The sequence below is a fragment of the Cynocephalus volans genome, chromosome 5, assembly GCF_027409185.1.
Source record: "Cynocephalus volans isolate mCynVol1 chromosome 5, mCynVol1.pri, whole genome shotgun sequence".
Classification (NCBI taxonomy): domain Eukaryota; kingdom Metazoa; phylum Chordata; class Mammalia; order Dermoptera; family Cynocephalidae; genus Cynocephalus; species Cynocephalus volans.
The window spans coordinates 89,947,312-89,962,163 of NC_084464.1; the positions used below are offsets into that span (position 1 = coordinate 89,947,312).

A 14,852-nucleotide genomic window follows, 5' to 3' on the forward strand; every position below is an offset into this window, starting at 1 on the left:
TCAAATATCTGAAGGGTTGACAAGAAATCTTTTTTCTTATTGTAAAGCAAGATTGAGTTGAACTCGGTCACGTGCAATCAAGAACCTAAACTAGTCCAAACCTGATGTCAAAAAGCTTCTCGAAGCGTGTGTGTGTGCGCGCGTGTGCGTGTGTGTGTGTAGGTAAGGAAGGGAGTTAAATAGTAATAGTCCACATACGAAGTAACACGTGTTAAATCCTTCACACAAAAGTATAGTTTTCATTCCTGTACTACTAAAATGGATCTGACAAACTGTAGAAAATTATCTAAAACACATTTCCTTATAATGAAATTTCAGTGTCACCCATTTTTCAGACATTTAAGCCACTTAAAAAAAATTAAATCTCTGAATAAAATAACTTCTCCACCTCCTCTCCATTTTTGAGAGTGTCCTGGTTGATGCATATGCTCTCAGCTGCTCAGGGCTTCTCCACAATTTCTTCAGGTAACCTCATTATCATCCCTCCATGCTGTACCAGTTTTTGCCACTTTGCATTGTCCTGCAATATGGATATAGTACTCCCTTCACTCCCAAAAGCAGGTGGTATAAAGTAGTAGCAGTAAAACAAAGCCTTACTGACTGGGTGTCTAAGTGTAGGGAATTATAATGGAAAAGAAAACTTAATACTCAATATAAGATATTAATGCTCCTAAAATGTATTGGCCAAACCCATAACATGGAGTCCCTTTGGGGATTCCTCTTCAGCTCCCTTATTGTTATGCACTGGAGAGTCCTAGGGCACAGTCCCTGGACCACTTTTCTACTTACACTTAACTCTCTTGGTGATATCATCTAGTTTCATTACTTTACATCTGTGTGCTGGTGACTCCCAAATTTTGATCTCCAACCTGGATCTCTCCCCTGAATTCCAGACTCAAAAATACATGTCCCTATTTGGCATTTCTAGTTGGGATGTTTAATACGCATTTCAAAAGTTACATGTCCTAAAATGAATTTCTCATCTTCCCCTAAAAACATGTGCCAGTCACAATCTGCCTCTTGTAATTTAATGGACCCTTCATCCTTCCTATTGCTCAGGCCAAATCTTGGGGTCATCCCTGGCTACTTCCTTTTTCTCAAACTCACATTTCATCCATTGGTAAATCCTATGGCCTAACAAAAAAATAACCAGACTTCAACTTCTCAACAACTCTACAAGCACTACCGTAATCCAAATTGTTGTCATCTCACCTGAATTACTTCAAAAACTTTTTTTTATTATTATTAGCATATTCATTATTACAAATCATGTTTCTTTATGTTCCTCCCCCAACCTCCTCCCTCCCTCCCATCTCCAGTAACCTTAGGTTTGTTCTCTCCTTCTGAAAGTTCAATAAATTGTGATCTTTTCTTTTTCTTTCTCTCTTTCCTTTCTTTCTTTCTTAGCTACCAATTCAAAAGCTTTCTAACAAGTTCTTTGTATCAGCTTTTACTCTACTTTAGGCATAGTCTGTTCTCAACATTCAGTACAGCAACCAATGTGATTCTGCTAAAATACAAGAGCATGCTACTCACCTGCTCAAGACCTTTCTATCATAGGTAAAAATGAGTTATCACAAGGGCCTCCAAGGCCCTTTGTGATCTGGTTTCCCATGACCTCTCTGACCTTATCTCCCTTCACTCACCATGACCGTGCCATACCCATCTCCTTACTGTTCTTCCTACATAACAGGCACACTTCCTCTCAAACCTTTGCACTTGCTATTGCTCTACTTGGAACACGGACCCCAGATATCTGGATGGTCTGCTTTCTTATCTCCTTCACATCTTTTCTTCAATGTCCCAGACCACACTATTTAAAATTATAACACCTTACCCATACCACTCTATTTCTCTTCTCAGCTTATTTTTCTTCTGAGCACTTATTACTTTCTAACATACTATACTATTTCCTTATTTATTTTATTGTCTGTCTCCTTCAGTTCGAATGGAGTCTTGTAAATGCACAAATATATCCTTAGCATCTAAAACTGCTGGCACACAGTGAGTGCTCAATAAATACTTGTTGAATAAAATGAGTAAATCTGTGCGATTCCTTCTCTCCATACCTCTCTGCCACCCTCTTCTCTCAGTTCCAAAGTCCCACAGTCCCTTTCTCCAGCATCACCCCCTCCACAGAATATAACTAATTAAGAAAATAACTTTTCTATCTGAGGAAAATACCTCTCTTATTTCATTATGCAGAGTAGTTTCACTCCTTTATTCTAATTCCTCTGTAACCAAAGCCTTTCTCCAAGCACAGATGCCTTCCTCCAAAGGTTCGATTTTGTCGCCTCTTCCCTCTGCCCCCTAATATGTAGCTGATTACAATTTTTCTAATTATATCCCTTTCCCCTCCCACTTTTGTCCTTCTACATCGGGGTTAGCAAAATACAGTCTAAGGACCAAATCCTGCTTGCCACTGCTTTATGCAAACAAAATCTTATTGGAACACAACCATGAACATAACCTAGAATGAGATAATACCTCAATAACAGAACATGATAGAAAAAAATCATAAGTAATACCAAATTAACATAAAAGAACAAAATAAGAAAAATATTTTTCACTGGATTTAACAATCTTCCAGGGGTCCATGGGCCTCAAGTTAAGGATTTCTCCTCCGAGTATTTAGCATCATTGAAGAGATTACTGGGCATATAACACAGACAGCATCTTTGAAATGGAAGTATAGTGGACTACCTAGACATACTCATTTGTTCATTCATTCATTTAGTCATTCATTTTTATTCTAATATTGTTGATCGTATCTGAAATTATAACTTGTGCATATATCATTATACAGTCTGCTAAAAAGAACAGTGGGCAAATGACTTCTATTTATATCTCTCTTGTAAAATCTAATACTTTTTAGTAAATCAATAAATGATAAATGTTTGCTTTCAACCACTTTGCATTATCTCTGATATCTACAGCTAAATTATAATACGTGTAACACAATCTTACAATGTGCTTTATAAATTTCAAAGTGTTTTCCATCTATTTAACTTCATTGCATCCCCCCAACCAGAAATACTGATGGTTCTGTTCATGTAAACACATTTCAAAATATGTTCTTTGCGAAGTTCATGCACTAGAGGATACACATAAAAATGGAATGTGCAAAATAAAATATTTGAAATACACCAGGGGGGCATACTTTTTAAAGGGGATTCAGACATTTACGACTTTTGGAAACAAGCTCCTTTCGTGATGCAACAATGACAGGAACATGAAGACTAGAGAGATCTAACTTTGAATTCTATCTTCACTACTCTCTCTGGTCCCAATATCCTCACCTATAAAATAGGAGTAACACTACCTTATTGTGATGATATGATGATATACATAAAATGCCTGGAAAACAACAGGGATTGCATTTTAGTTCCTTTCCCTTTTTATCATGTGAATTACTTATTAATTTTGTATGTGTAGACTTTTATACATCACATTTCCTTTAAATAGAGCTCACCCACTGTTATTGATTGAATCGTGTCCTCTCAAAATTCATCTGTTGAAATCATAAATTCCAATGTGACTATATTTGGCGATGGAACACTTAGGAGGTAATTTATGAGGTCATAAGGGTGGGATCTTAATTTGACAGGATTGTGGCCTTGTAAGAAGAGGAAGAGAGAGCAAGATTTCTCTTTATCACTCTACATATGCACAAAGAGGTTACGTGAGCATTCAGCAAGAAGGTGACCGCCTGCAAAAGAATAGGTCTCAGAATGGAACCTACCTTGCTAGCACCTTGACCTTGTGCTTCCCAGCCTATGGAACTATGAGAAGTAAAGTTCTGTCTATGGTATTTTGTTGTGGCAACTCAAGCAGACTAATACACCCATAATAACTTTTTTTCTCATCTAAATAAACAGAATATCACAATTTCAAGAATAGGTGAGGATGACATAAAAAGGGCTGTAGAATATTTTATTTTCCAGTTCACTCATGACATTTTAAATTATGTTCAAAATGTTATGGATTTTACATAACCTGAATAGTTAACCTGATTAGTTTTCCACCTGTACCTAAGAATATTTATTATCCAAGGCTTGGTATTAAACCACTGATTCACAGAAACTCATACATATTCTAGAATTTTCAAGTATTTAAAAATAAAATAAAACTGCTAAGAAACCTTTTCAAAAATGTGTTTACACCTAACAAGCATTTTTTGAAACCTTGGAAAAAATAAATGAATAATATAATTAAGTGTGTTTGTTTTCCAAATTATATTCAGAGTTCCCATATTACCCAGCTTAGTGTGTAATACATGGTTGAAGCTCAATAAATATATTCTGAATAAACACTACAACCAATAACCAAACACAAAATGCTCAATCTTGATAGACAAATTTGTCTCAAGGAGAAAAGCACAGCACGGCCAAAAATTGTAAGTAGATTTCTAAACACTGAATCTATAAAAAAAAAATTTTTATAATGAACAGAAATTTATTTCTTACAATTCTGGAGGCTGAAAAGTCCAAGATCAAGGTGCCAGAATTCATTAACACTGAATCTTTAAAAATAATTTTTAAATGAACTTTTCTTAAGAAATACAGTTAATTCTATATTTTTCTTTTAAAGATTTAACAAACAACATAAACCAAAAATCTCTTGCCTAAATTGTTTATATGAGCTTTTGGGATGTGGTTATACACAATTCAATAAAACTTAGTTGCAACCAAACAATCAAAAATACAGTATTCATTAGTATTCACTTTTCAAACCCAATAGGGCTATAACCTGTCAGTCATCCAGCAAGAATAAGGAGAAATCCTTATTGTTTATTATGAAAAACTCATATAGGATGTTTTATTTATAGGTAAACAGCTAACTATATAGAAAAAAAAAAAAGGAAAACAAATCTACTAAAATGTATTAACTCTTAATAAAAAAGCAAATCAGATCTTACTCCTATTTCTCCATACTAAAAATAATTATTTTCAAAGTGATATAATACAAAGGTTATTGCTCTTATCTCTTTGCCCAAAGAGGATTATGAATTTTATTTTATTTATTTATTTTTATTTTTTAAAGATGACCAGTAAGGGGATCCCAACTATTGACTTGGTGTTGTCAGCACTACACTCCCAAGTGAGCCATGAGCCAGCCCTAGGAGTATGAATTTTAGAGGGCAATAACAAATAGCATATGTTCGAATAAAATTTGGATAGAAGGTGTAAAATGAATGGCTATGAAATCCAATCACTTTTAATCTTTATTAAGTTTGTGTTAGTCTTTATTAAAACAAAAAAAATCAAAACTTCAGACACTGAAGTACAGGATATTATATACAAGAATATACAAAAGAAAAAAGTACATTTGTACTACACTAGCACAGCAGATATTTCAGCTGGTTATACCAAATCCAAATGTTTACATCCAGGACGTCACAGAGGCAACTTCCTTTTGTACCTAAAGTAAAAATAAATCCATTTACTAGAAAACAATAAGACAGAGTTTATTTGTGGATTGCTTAACAGTTCTAGTATATTAAAATTCTAATCTAAGACATACACATATTGTAAACCAAAAGAAATTAGCTGGCATATGCAGCAGATTCCTATGTTTTAGAGATGAAAAAATGGCAACATATAGTGACAGACCTTACAAAGTCTCAAACAGAGCTGAAAGTTTCCTGGTATCAATTCCCATGTAAATTGAACATAAAATGTCTGTAATTACCACCCTATTTTAATATATGTTTAATATCACTGTAACTTGAAAGCTTATAATAGGAAAATAGTCCAAATCTGATTTCGTCTACTCTACAAAAGTGACATGTTGTTTCAATATTGCAGCCTTAAACAATACTGTTTTTTCATCCAACCAAAGGGATTAATCAAAAAATAAATAGAAAATAATCACTTAAACCTTTGCTCAAAACTCAAAATTCGTAAGATTCAATATAATATTACCATGCTCTAATTACAATTCATTTTGTGCTCTTGAGTTCATATAAACTCAAGTGCTTCAAAAAATACTCAAGTCTCTCACACATAGCATACAATGTTGTAGATGATAATCTGAAGAACTTGGCCCATTCTAGTGCTAGGACTCAAACTAACATCCTCTGGAAAGACTTTAAAGGGTTCCTATCTGCTTATAATAAGGAAGGGATGAAGTCAAAGCAGAGGCTATTCGGTTCTTATGCCCCAAATCCACTCTGTTTGGACATTTTGTATAAAGAAAATATAAAAAGCCATTTGTTTAGGTTGTTCATTTTTTAAAGGATCACAGTCACACAAGGGTTTCTTTAACTTTTGTGGCCCTAACTAAAAATAAATGTCAGCATACCATTATGAGAATAATGAATAAAATTACTGCTTTTCAGTTACCTTACTGAGCTCTGGAAACAGTTCCTGAATCACAATGTCCAATAAAACGTAAGTCAGCTAAAGCACAGAAAAAATAGTAATAATAAATTTTGAGGCACTGTACAATAAAAACATAAAAAATATAAACACAAAATTCATGATGGTGATTACCTCTAAATGGGATGTCATGGAACAGGATTGACAATGTAAAACAAGGAGAAAAGTAGCTTCAATACCATCAATAATATTCTATTCTTAAAATGGGTGGTAGGTAAACCTGTGTTGGCATGTGGACATTGTATTACTATGCCTTATAACCCATTTTTATGCTAAATATTTTATATGTAACAAAAATTTTAAAGAAACAAGCAGAACACAAAATTGCAACTGCATTAAGATCTAAACAGAATATATATAGACTATAAACATAAAAATGTTAACTGTGGTTATTTTATGTAAGTTGAATGATAGAATTACCTATTGTAAAATTTCTACTTTATTTCATAAATTTCCTATATATTCCAAATTTTCTACAATGAATACATACAAATTTTAAATCAAAATAATTCGTGTTATAAAGAAAAAAGGTAATTAGCAAAAAAAGAACACCAATAAAACACTTTTTTCTGTCTAAATGTTTGAATTGCATTGCCTTGATTTAGTATCATGTCACTTACGCAACTAATAATATTCCAGGACACCAAACTGTGTCATTCACCAAAACTAGCCAACACTAGTCTACCAACTGTAAAGAATTTTACCTGCTTGTTGAGTACTGGCTGTTGTAAGCCATCAAACAGAAGTCTGATGCTTTCATATTTGGTTTCTTCACCAATACACTTGACTATCAGATCTAAACAAGAAAGCCACATGTAAAACGATTTTATATTTAAAGTGACTCACATTAATGATTATAAAGCAAAATCTCCACCCTGTTTCCCAGATATTACGCAAAAACTATAAATCAGTATTTTCCAAACCAGCATTTCTGCAAGAGGCTGCTAGAAAAAGTGTTCTATGGTCAATTGAGAAACAAAGTATCAAGTATTCCTCCTTTTGGACATTCACAATGCACAAAGCATACCTCAAGCTTTCAGGAATATTATAGTAAAAGCATCTGCTTATACTACTTAGTTAAAAGAGAGTTGGAAAATAATATATATTATACTATCGCGTTACGGTAAAATAAATAAATAAATAAAATAAAGCCTAAAATGATGTTTGTACATTTATGTATAGATATACATAGAAAAATGTGAGAATTAACACCAAATGAGAGCATGAGCCTATTTCTACACAGTGGGGAGAGGATGGCTTCAACTTTTTATTCAATATATTTTCATAGTGCTCTTAAGAGCAGAAAAAATTTTTAACTAATTTTAAGGTAAACTTTTCTCAATGAATACAGCCATTTTATTTCTGTACTTTTTATATAAATTACAACTAACCATGTAACGGACCAATCATTTTGGAAAACGCTACAAATGTTTAAACACTAATTTAGAGTCCAACAAGTTCAGATTCATGTCTGACTGCACAGCTCTCACGTAACACTGTCATTCGTTACCTGAAAGAATCAATTCTTATTAAAATCTCACTGAATGTTTTCCCCAAACAGGAAAAGAAAACTATTCTTAAGTAAACAAGGTGCTCAAATATTTTCCCTTTTCCCCCATCATAACTAAACTCTTACTGTTATTCACAGGAAATTCTCACTTTATGCTTGGTTCCATAAGGTAGATCTAACCCTAAGAGGCAAAGGTCAAGTTCAATTTACAATAAGCATAAGACATCCTTGATATTTTCAAGATATGTGGCCCAATATGGATCTCGGGGAATCCTTGAATTCACCAATACTACATAGAATTTCCCAGTTAATAAGCATGAAACTAGTGGACAAATATAAGTGATGCTTTCAGATCCTTCAGGTGTCTCTAAGTAAGAGATGAAGAATAGAGGACAACAGAAAGCCATGCTAGGCTTACTCACTAGCTAAGTTACTCCTTCCCAAACGAAGTCTTACAAAAGATGTGATTCAAATCTGTGCCTCAGCAAAGTAACAAATTACTATATTCACTGGTTTTCCATGTTGTTCCCGAACATCAAAACTGAGACTATTAAAAGCATGAATGCTAAGGGTCACTATGTTGTAAGACCTTTACTTCATCATTTACCTACAGAGGACTTACTCAAAAATAGATTATGTCCACTTTTATACTCAGAGCAGATATTTGTCTTCACAAAAACAGCAGAACTATTACAAAACTAATTCTTCAGTGTTGAGAATTCGTAAGGTTCTGCCCTAACCCCTATTCTCTTCTTTTTTAAAGATAGACCTTATTTTTTAGAATAGTTTTAGGTTCACAGCAAAATTGAGCAGAAGATACAGAAATTTCCAATACAACCCAGCTCCAATATATGCATAGCCTCCCCCATTATCAACATCCCCCACAAGAGTAGTACATTTGTTACAACTGATGAACTACACTGACACATCATTATCACCCCAAATCCACAATCTACATTGCACTTCACTCATGGTGTTGTACATTGTATGGGTTTGGACAAATGTATAATGACACGTATCCACCATTATAGTATCAGAGTAGTTCACTGCCCTAAAAGTCTTCTGTGCCCTGCCTATTCACCCCTCCCTACCCCCAACCCCTGGTAACCACTGATCTTTTTACTGTCTCCTTAGTTTTCCAGAATGTCATATAGTTGGAATCATACAGTATGAAGTCTTCTCAGATTGGCTTCTTTCATTTAGAAATATGTATCTAAGGTTATTCCATGTCTTTTCATGGCTTGATAGCTCATTTCTTTAGAGCACTGAGGTACTGTGATATCTCCATTGTCTGGAGGTAGCACAGTTTGTTTATCCATTCGCCTACTAAGTGACATCTTGGTTGCCAACAAATTTTGGCAATTCGACTATAGTATCATTTGTGTGCAAGTTTTTGTGTGGACAGAAGTTTTCAACTCCTTTGAGTAAATACCAAGGAGCACGACTGCTGGATCTTATGGTAAGACTCTTGTTTAGTTTTGTAAGAAGCTGTCAAACTGTCCTCCATAGTGGCTGTACCATTTTGCATTCCCACCAGCAATGAATGAGAGCCCTGTTGCTCCACATCCTCACAGCATTTGGTGGTCAGCAGTCTAGACTTTGGTTGTTCTAATAGGTATATAGTGGCATCTCATTGTTTTAATTTGCATTTCCCTGATGACATATGATGTGAAGCATCTTTTCATATGTCTATGTGTCATCTGTATACCTTTTTTAGTGAGATGTCTGTTAAGGTATTTAGCCAATTTTCTAAACAGGCTGTGTTCTTATTGTTGAGTTTTAAGATTTCTTTATCTATTTTGGGTAATAGTCCTTTAATATATCCTTCGCAAATATTTTCTTCTTGTCTGTGGCTTGTCTTTTCATTCTCTTAACAGTGTCTTTCATACAGAGGGGGGAGGAAAATTTTTAATTTTAATGAAGTAAAGCTTATCAGTTCTTTCTTTCATGGTTCATGCCTCTGATGTTGCAACTAAAAAGTCATCATCAAACTCAAGGTCATCTATATATTCTCCTGTGTTATCTCTGTGAGTTTTATAGTTCTGTTTTTTATAGTTAAGTCTATTAATTGATTTTTTGTTTTTGGAGGCGGGTGGGTATGGGGATCCAAACCTTTGACCTTGGTGTTATAACCCCGTGCTCTAACCAATATAATTGGTTTTGAGTTAATTTTTGTAAAGGGTGTAAGGTCTGCATTTAGGTTCATTTTTTTGTTTGTGGATTTTTTTGTTTTGTTGTTTCAGCACGATTCATAGAAAAAACTACCTGTTCTCCACTGTATAGCCTTTGCTCCTTAGTCACAGATCTGTTGGCATTATTTATGTGGGTCTATTTCTGGGCTCTCCATTCAGTTCCATCGATCTATTTGTCTATTTTTTCACCAATACTACACTATCTTGATTATTGTGGCTGCACAGTGTGTTTTGAAGTAAGGGAGCATCAATCCTCTGACTTGGTTCTTCTCTTTCAATATTGTGTTGACTATTCAAGTCTTTTGCTTCTCCACATACTCTTCAAAATGTATGTCAATACCCACAAAACTTGCTGGGATTCTGATCAGGACTGTGTATAATTTATAGGTCAAGCTAAGAACTGATTTCTTGATAATACTGAGTCTTCTTGTCCACAAAAATGAACTCTCTCTCCATTATTCCCAAATATCTCTCTGATATCTTTCATCAGAGTTTTGCAGTTTTCCTCATACAGATCTTGTACATATTTTATTAGATTTAAAGCTAAGTATTTCACGTTTTTGGGTGCTAATGTAAATGGTACTGTTTTTAATTTCATATTCCACTTGTTCATTGCTGGTATATAGGAATGTGACTGACTTTTTGTATTAATCTTGCTTCCTGAAACTCTGCTATGATTGCTTATAAGCTCCAGGAGTTCTTCTGTCAGTTCTTTCAGATTTTCTACATAGATAGTCATGTCATCTGGGAACAAAAGCAGTTTTATTTCTTCCTTTCCAATCTGTATTCTTTTTATTTCCTTTTCTTGTCTCATGATGTTGAAAAAAGCAGTGGTGAGTGGAGACATCTTTACCTCTTTCCTGATCTTAGGGTTTTGGACAGCTTCAAGTTTGATTTCACCTGTAGATATTTTGTAGGTATTCTTTACCAAGTTAAGGAAGTTCCTCTCTATTCCTAGTTCACTGAGAGTTTTTAATCTGAACGGGTGTTGGATTTTGTTAAACACTTTTTCTGCATCTATTGATACGATCATGTGATTTTTCTTTAGCTAGACTGATGAGATAAATTATTTTAATTGATTTTCAAATATTTAACCAGTCTTACGTACTTGGCATAAATCCTACTTGGTTGTGGTGTATAATTATTTGCATACATTGTTGGATTTGATTTGCTAATATTTTGCTGTGGATTTTTGTATCTATGTTCATGAGAGATATTGGTCTATAGTTTTCTTTCCTTGGAATGTCTTAATCTGGTCTTGATTTTAGGGTAATGATGGCCTCATAGAATGAGTTAGAAAATATTCCCTCTGCTTCTATCTTCTGAAGAGATTACAGAAAATTGGTATGATTTCTTCCTTAATGTTTGTTGTTTCACTTCCTTAACAAGTGAACCCATCTAGGCTTGGTGCTTTCTTTTAGAAGTTATTGATTATTGATTCACTTTCTTTTACAGATATAAACCTTTCTGATTGTCTATTTCTTCTCATGTGAGTTTTGGCACATGACATCTTTCAATAAATTGCTCTATTTCATATATGTTATCAAATTTGTTCACAGTGTTCCTTTATTATCCTTTAATGTCCATGGGATTACTAGTGATGTTCCCTCTTTCATTTCTAATTTGTGTTGTCTCTCTTATTTTCTTAGCCTGCCTAGAGACTTTTTTGTTTCTATATTGTTTCTAGAAAATAAGAGAGAAAACCCAAATTAGAGGCTTATCAATTTGATTGATCTTTTCAAAGAACCAGTTTTTGGTTTCATTGATTTTCTCTACTGATTTCCTGTGTTTTCAATTTCATTGATTTGTGCTCCAATTTTTATTATTTCTCTTCTCTTCTGCTTACTTTGAATTTAATTATTTGCTCTTCTTTTTCCAGTCTCCTAAGGTGAAAGCCGAGGCAATTGATTTTAGACCTTTCTTCTTTTTTAATTACACATTCAATGATATACATCTCCCTTTGAGCAGTGCTTTTGCTGCATCCCACAAATTTTGATATGTTGTGCTTTCATTTTCATTTGGTTCAAATTATTTTTTAAATTTCTCTTGAGATCTTCTTTGACTCGTGTTATTTGAAGTATGTTGTTTAATCTCCAAGTATCTGGGAATTTTCCATCTACTTTTCTGTTACTGATTTCTAGTTTAATTACATTGTGATCTGAGAGCAGACACCATACAATTTCTAGTCTTTAAGGTGTGTTTTGTGGTCCAGAATGTGGTCTATCTTGGTGAATCTTCCATGTGAGCTTGAGAAGAATGTGTATTCTGCTTTTGTTAGATGAAATAATCCACAGATGTCAATTATATTCAGTTGATTGATGATGTTATGGAGTTCAACTATGCCCTTACTGATTTTCTGCTGGCTGCATCTGTCCATTTCTGATAGAGGGGTCTTGAAGTCTCCAAGTGTAATAGTGAATTAATCTGTTTCTTCTTGTAGTTCTATTAGTTCTTGCCTCATATAATTTGATGCTCTGTTGTTAGGTGCATACACATTAAGGATTACGTCTTGTTAGAGAACTGAAATCTTTTATCATTATGTAATGTCCCTTTTCATTCCTGATAAACTTCCTTAGTCTGAAGTCTGCTCTTCCTGAAATTAATATAGTCACTCCTGCTTTCTTTTGATTAGTGGTGTGATCATGCTATATTTTTCCCCATCCAATTATTTTTAATCTATATGTATCTTTATATTTGAAGTAGATTTCTTGTAGACAACATATAGTTGCACCTTGTTTTTTTGATCCACTGTGACAATCTCTGTCTTTTAACTGGTGCATTTAGACCACTGATGTTCAAAATGATTATTGATAATATTTACTATATTTGTTACTTGAATATTGTTTGTTGTTTTTTTGTCCATTCTTTTTTCTCTTTACCTTTTAGTTTTGGTGGTTTGTACTGAGGTATCTTTCAGGCTCAAAGATTCTTTCCTTAGCTGTGACCAGTTTACCAATAAACCCATTAAAGACATTCTTCATTTTTGTTATGGTGGTTTTTTAATCTCCAGCATTTCTTTTGCATTCTTTCTTAGGATTTCCATCTCTCTGTTTACATTGCCCATCTGTTCTTGCATGCTGTCCACTTCATCCATAAGGGTCCTTAGCATCTCAATTATAGATGCTTTAAATTTCTGGTCTGATCATTGTAACATCCTTGCCATATCTGAGTCTGGTTTTAATGCTTGCTCTGTCTCTTCAAACCATGTTTTTTGCCTTTTAGTATGTCTTGTAGTTTTTTTTTTGATAGCTGAACATGATGCACTGGGTAAAAGGAACTGCTATAAATAAGCCTTTGGTATTCTGGTGGTAAGGTGTGGAAGGAGAGGAAACATTCTCTCCCCCCATGAGGAGGTCACAGTCTTTCAATGAGACTGTGAAATTCACATGTGCTTTGCAGGTTTATTTCCCCACTTAGGACAGGATAGCTAGAGTGGGCTGGAGTGGGGTATTTTACTTCTTCCACACAGAACACCAGAACTGGCTGGAGCTCAGTATTTCCCTTTCCCCAGATCAGTTAGGCTCTGGTTAAATAGTTTCTCCTGAAGGCAGGCCTTGTCAAGAAGAACAGAATGCTCTGATATATTTCAAAATGGTTCTTTTTCGCCTTGCTGCCAGAAGCATGAGGGGATTTTTCTCCCATATTCACTGGGGGAACCTCGTCAAGCCCCTGGAGGTAAAACTCACAAAAGTGTGGTAGGCTCCTCCATGACTTGGTCCCTTGTGGAGGTTTTAATCTCTCAGATTTGCCCATGTCATACCTCCAGCAATTCATCAGTTACAGTTCAGGTTTCCCTACTTCAGCACTGGTTCCTACAGAGGTCTGTTTTTGTAGGTTTCTAATCCAGTTATCTATGATTCTCTGTATTCTACTTGCTTATTGGCCTTTCCAATTTTGGGGGCAGTGGTTTGCCCTGTGACCTCAGCTCTTTCAGAGATCTGAGAGTAGCTGATTTTTCAGTTTGGGGAGACTTCCAGCTTCTTCTGTGCCAGACCAGAAACCAGAAGTCAACTTCTTTTCTTATTATTCTATATTTTTTCCATGGGTATTAGTATCCATTTACACATGACTCTCATATCTCTACTAATCTACCCTGTGCCACCTTTCCTGTAACTTCCAAACCTAGATATCCAGTTGTTTACTAGACATTTCCTCCTAAATAATTTATAGGAACTTCACATTCAAAATACCCTAAACTAAGTATCCTCCGCTTTCACCCCTTAACATTTTTCCTTGTATTTCACATCACAGTAAGAGGTTACTACCATTCATTTACTTAGTGGCCCAAAACTACCAACTTTACAGAAGTAATCATCCTTCTCCTTTGTGATATCTCTATAACTTGAATATGCCTCTATACATGTATGTTTTGTCCACATATCTAACTTCCTGCTAGATTGAGCTACTCAAATATATTTTTTATACCCCTTACATTTTGCTTAGTGCCTGGAACATGGAAGGAGTTCAGTACATTTGGAATGAATGAACGAATTTTGATCTTTTAGTCATACATACAATTGCAGCTATTCTTAGGGTGTAGTGTACAGCAAGAATCCAACTGTCCCATGACATGTCACTTTGATCAGTCTGTTTATATATTATTGTTGAAGAATCTAGCTGTTGTGTGAGTAGAATCAGCCTTGTCTTAAAGTTCTTAGTGTTAACATCAGAAAAAACAAATTTTATTTAACTAGTGAGTTAATTATAATTGGTCCTTATAACCATTTCTAAACTGAAAACTCACAGTAAAAGTCAGCTTCAATAATTACT

At 34.5% G+C, this 14,852-nt stretch overlaps 1 protein-coding gene across 22 annotated transcripts in view; it reads right to left on the minus strand.

Moving 5' to 3' along the window:
* Nucleotides 1-3,546: 3,546 nt before the first annotated feature.
* The window catches only part of SNX14 (sorting nexin 14), an 88,388-nt gene continuing 77,082 nt past the window's right edge, over nt 3,547-14,852 (minus strand). For 20 of the 22 annotated variants that reach the window (XM_063098161.1, XM_063098155.1, XM_063098151.1 and 17 more), the window contains 3 exons: nt 7,085-7,176; nt 6,345-6,401; nt 5,244-5,421 (listed from right to left, as the gene is read on the minus strand). In XM_063098161.1, coding sequence (XP_062954231.1) covers nt 5,383-5,421; nt 6,345-6,401; nt 7,085-7,176 — 188 coding nt within the window. In that variant the 3' untranslated portion in view covers nt 5,244-5,382. Of the gene's footprint in view, nt 3,617-5,243; nt 5,422-6,344; nt 6,402-6,530; nt 6,601-7,084; nt 7,177-14,852 lie in introns of those variants that run through there. The other 2 variants (XR_010023702.1, XM_063098152.1) reach the window with 2 other exon arrangements.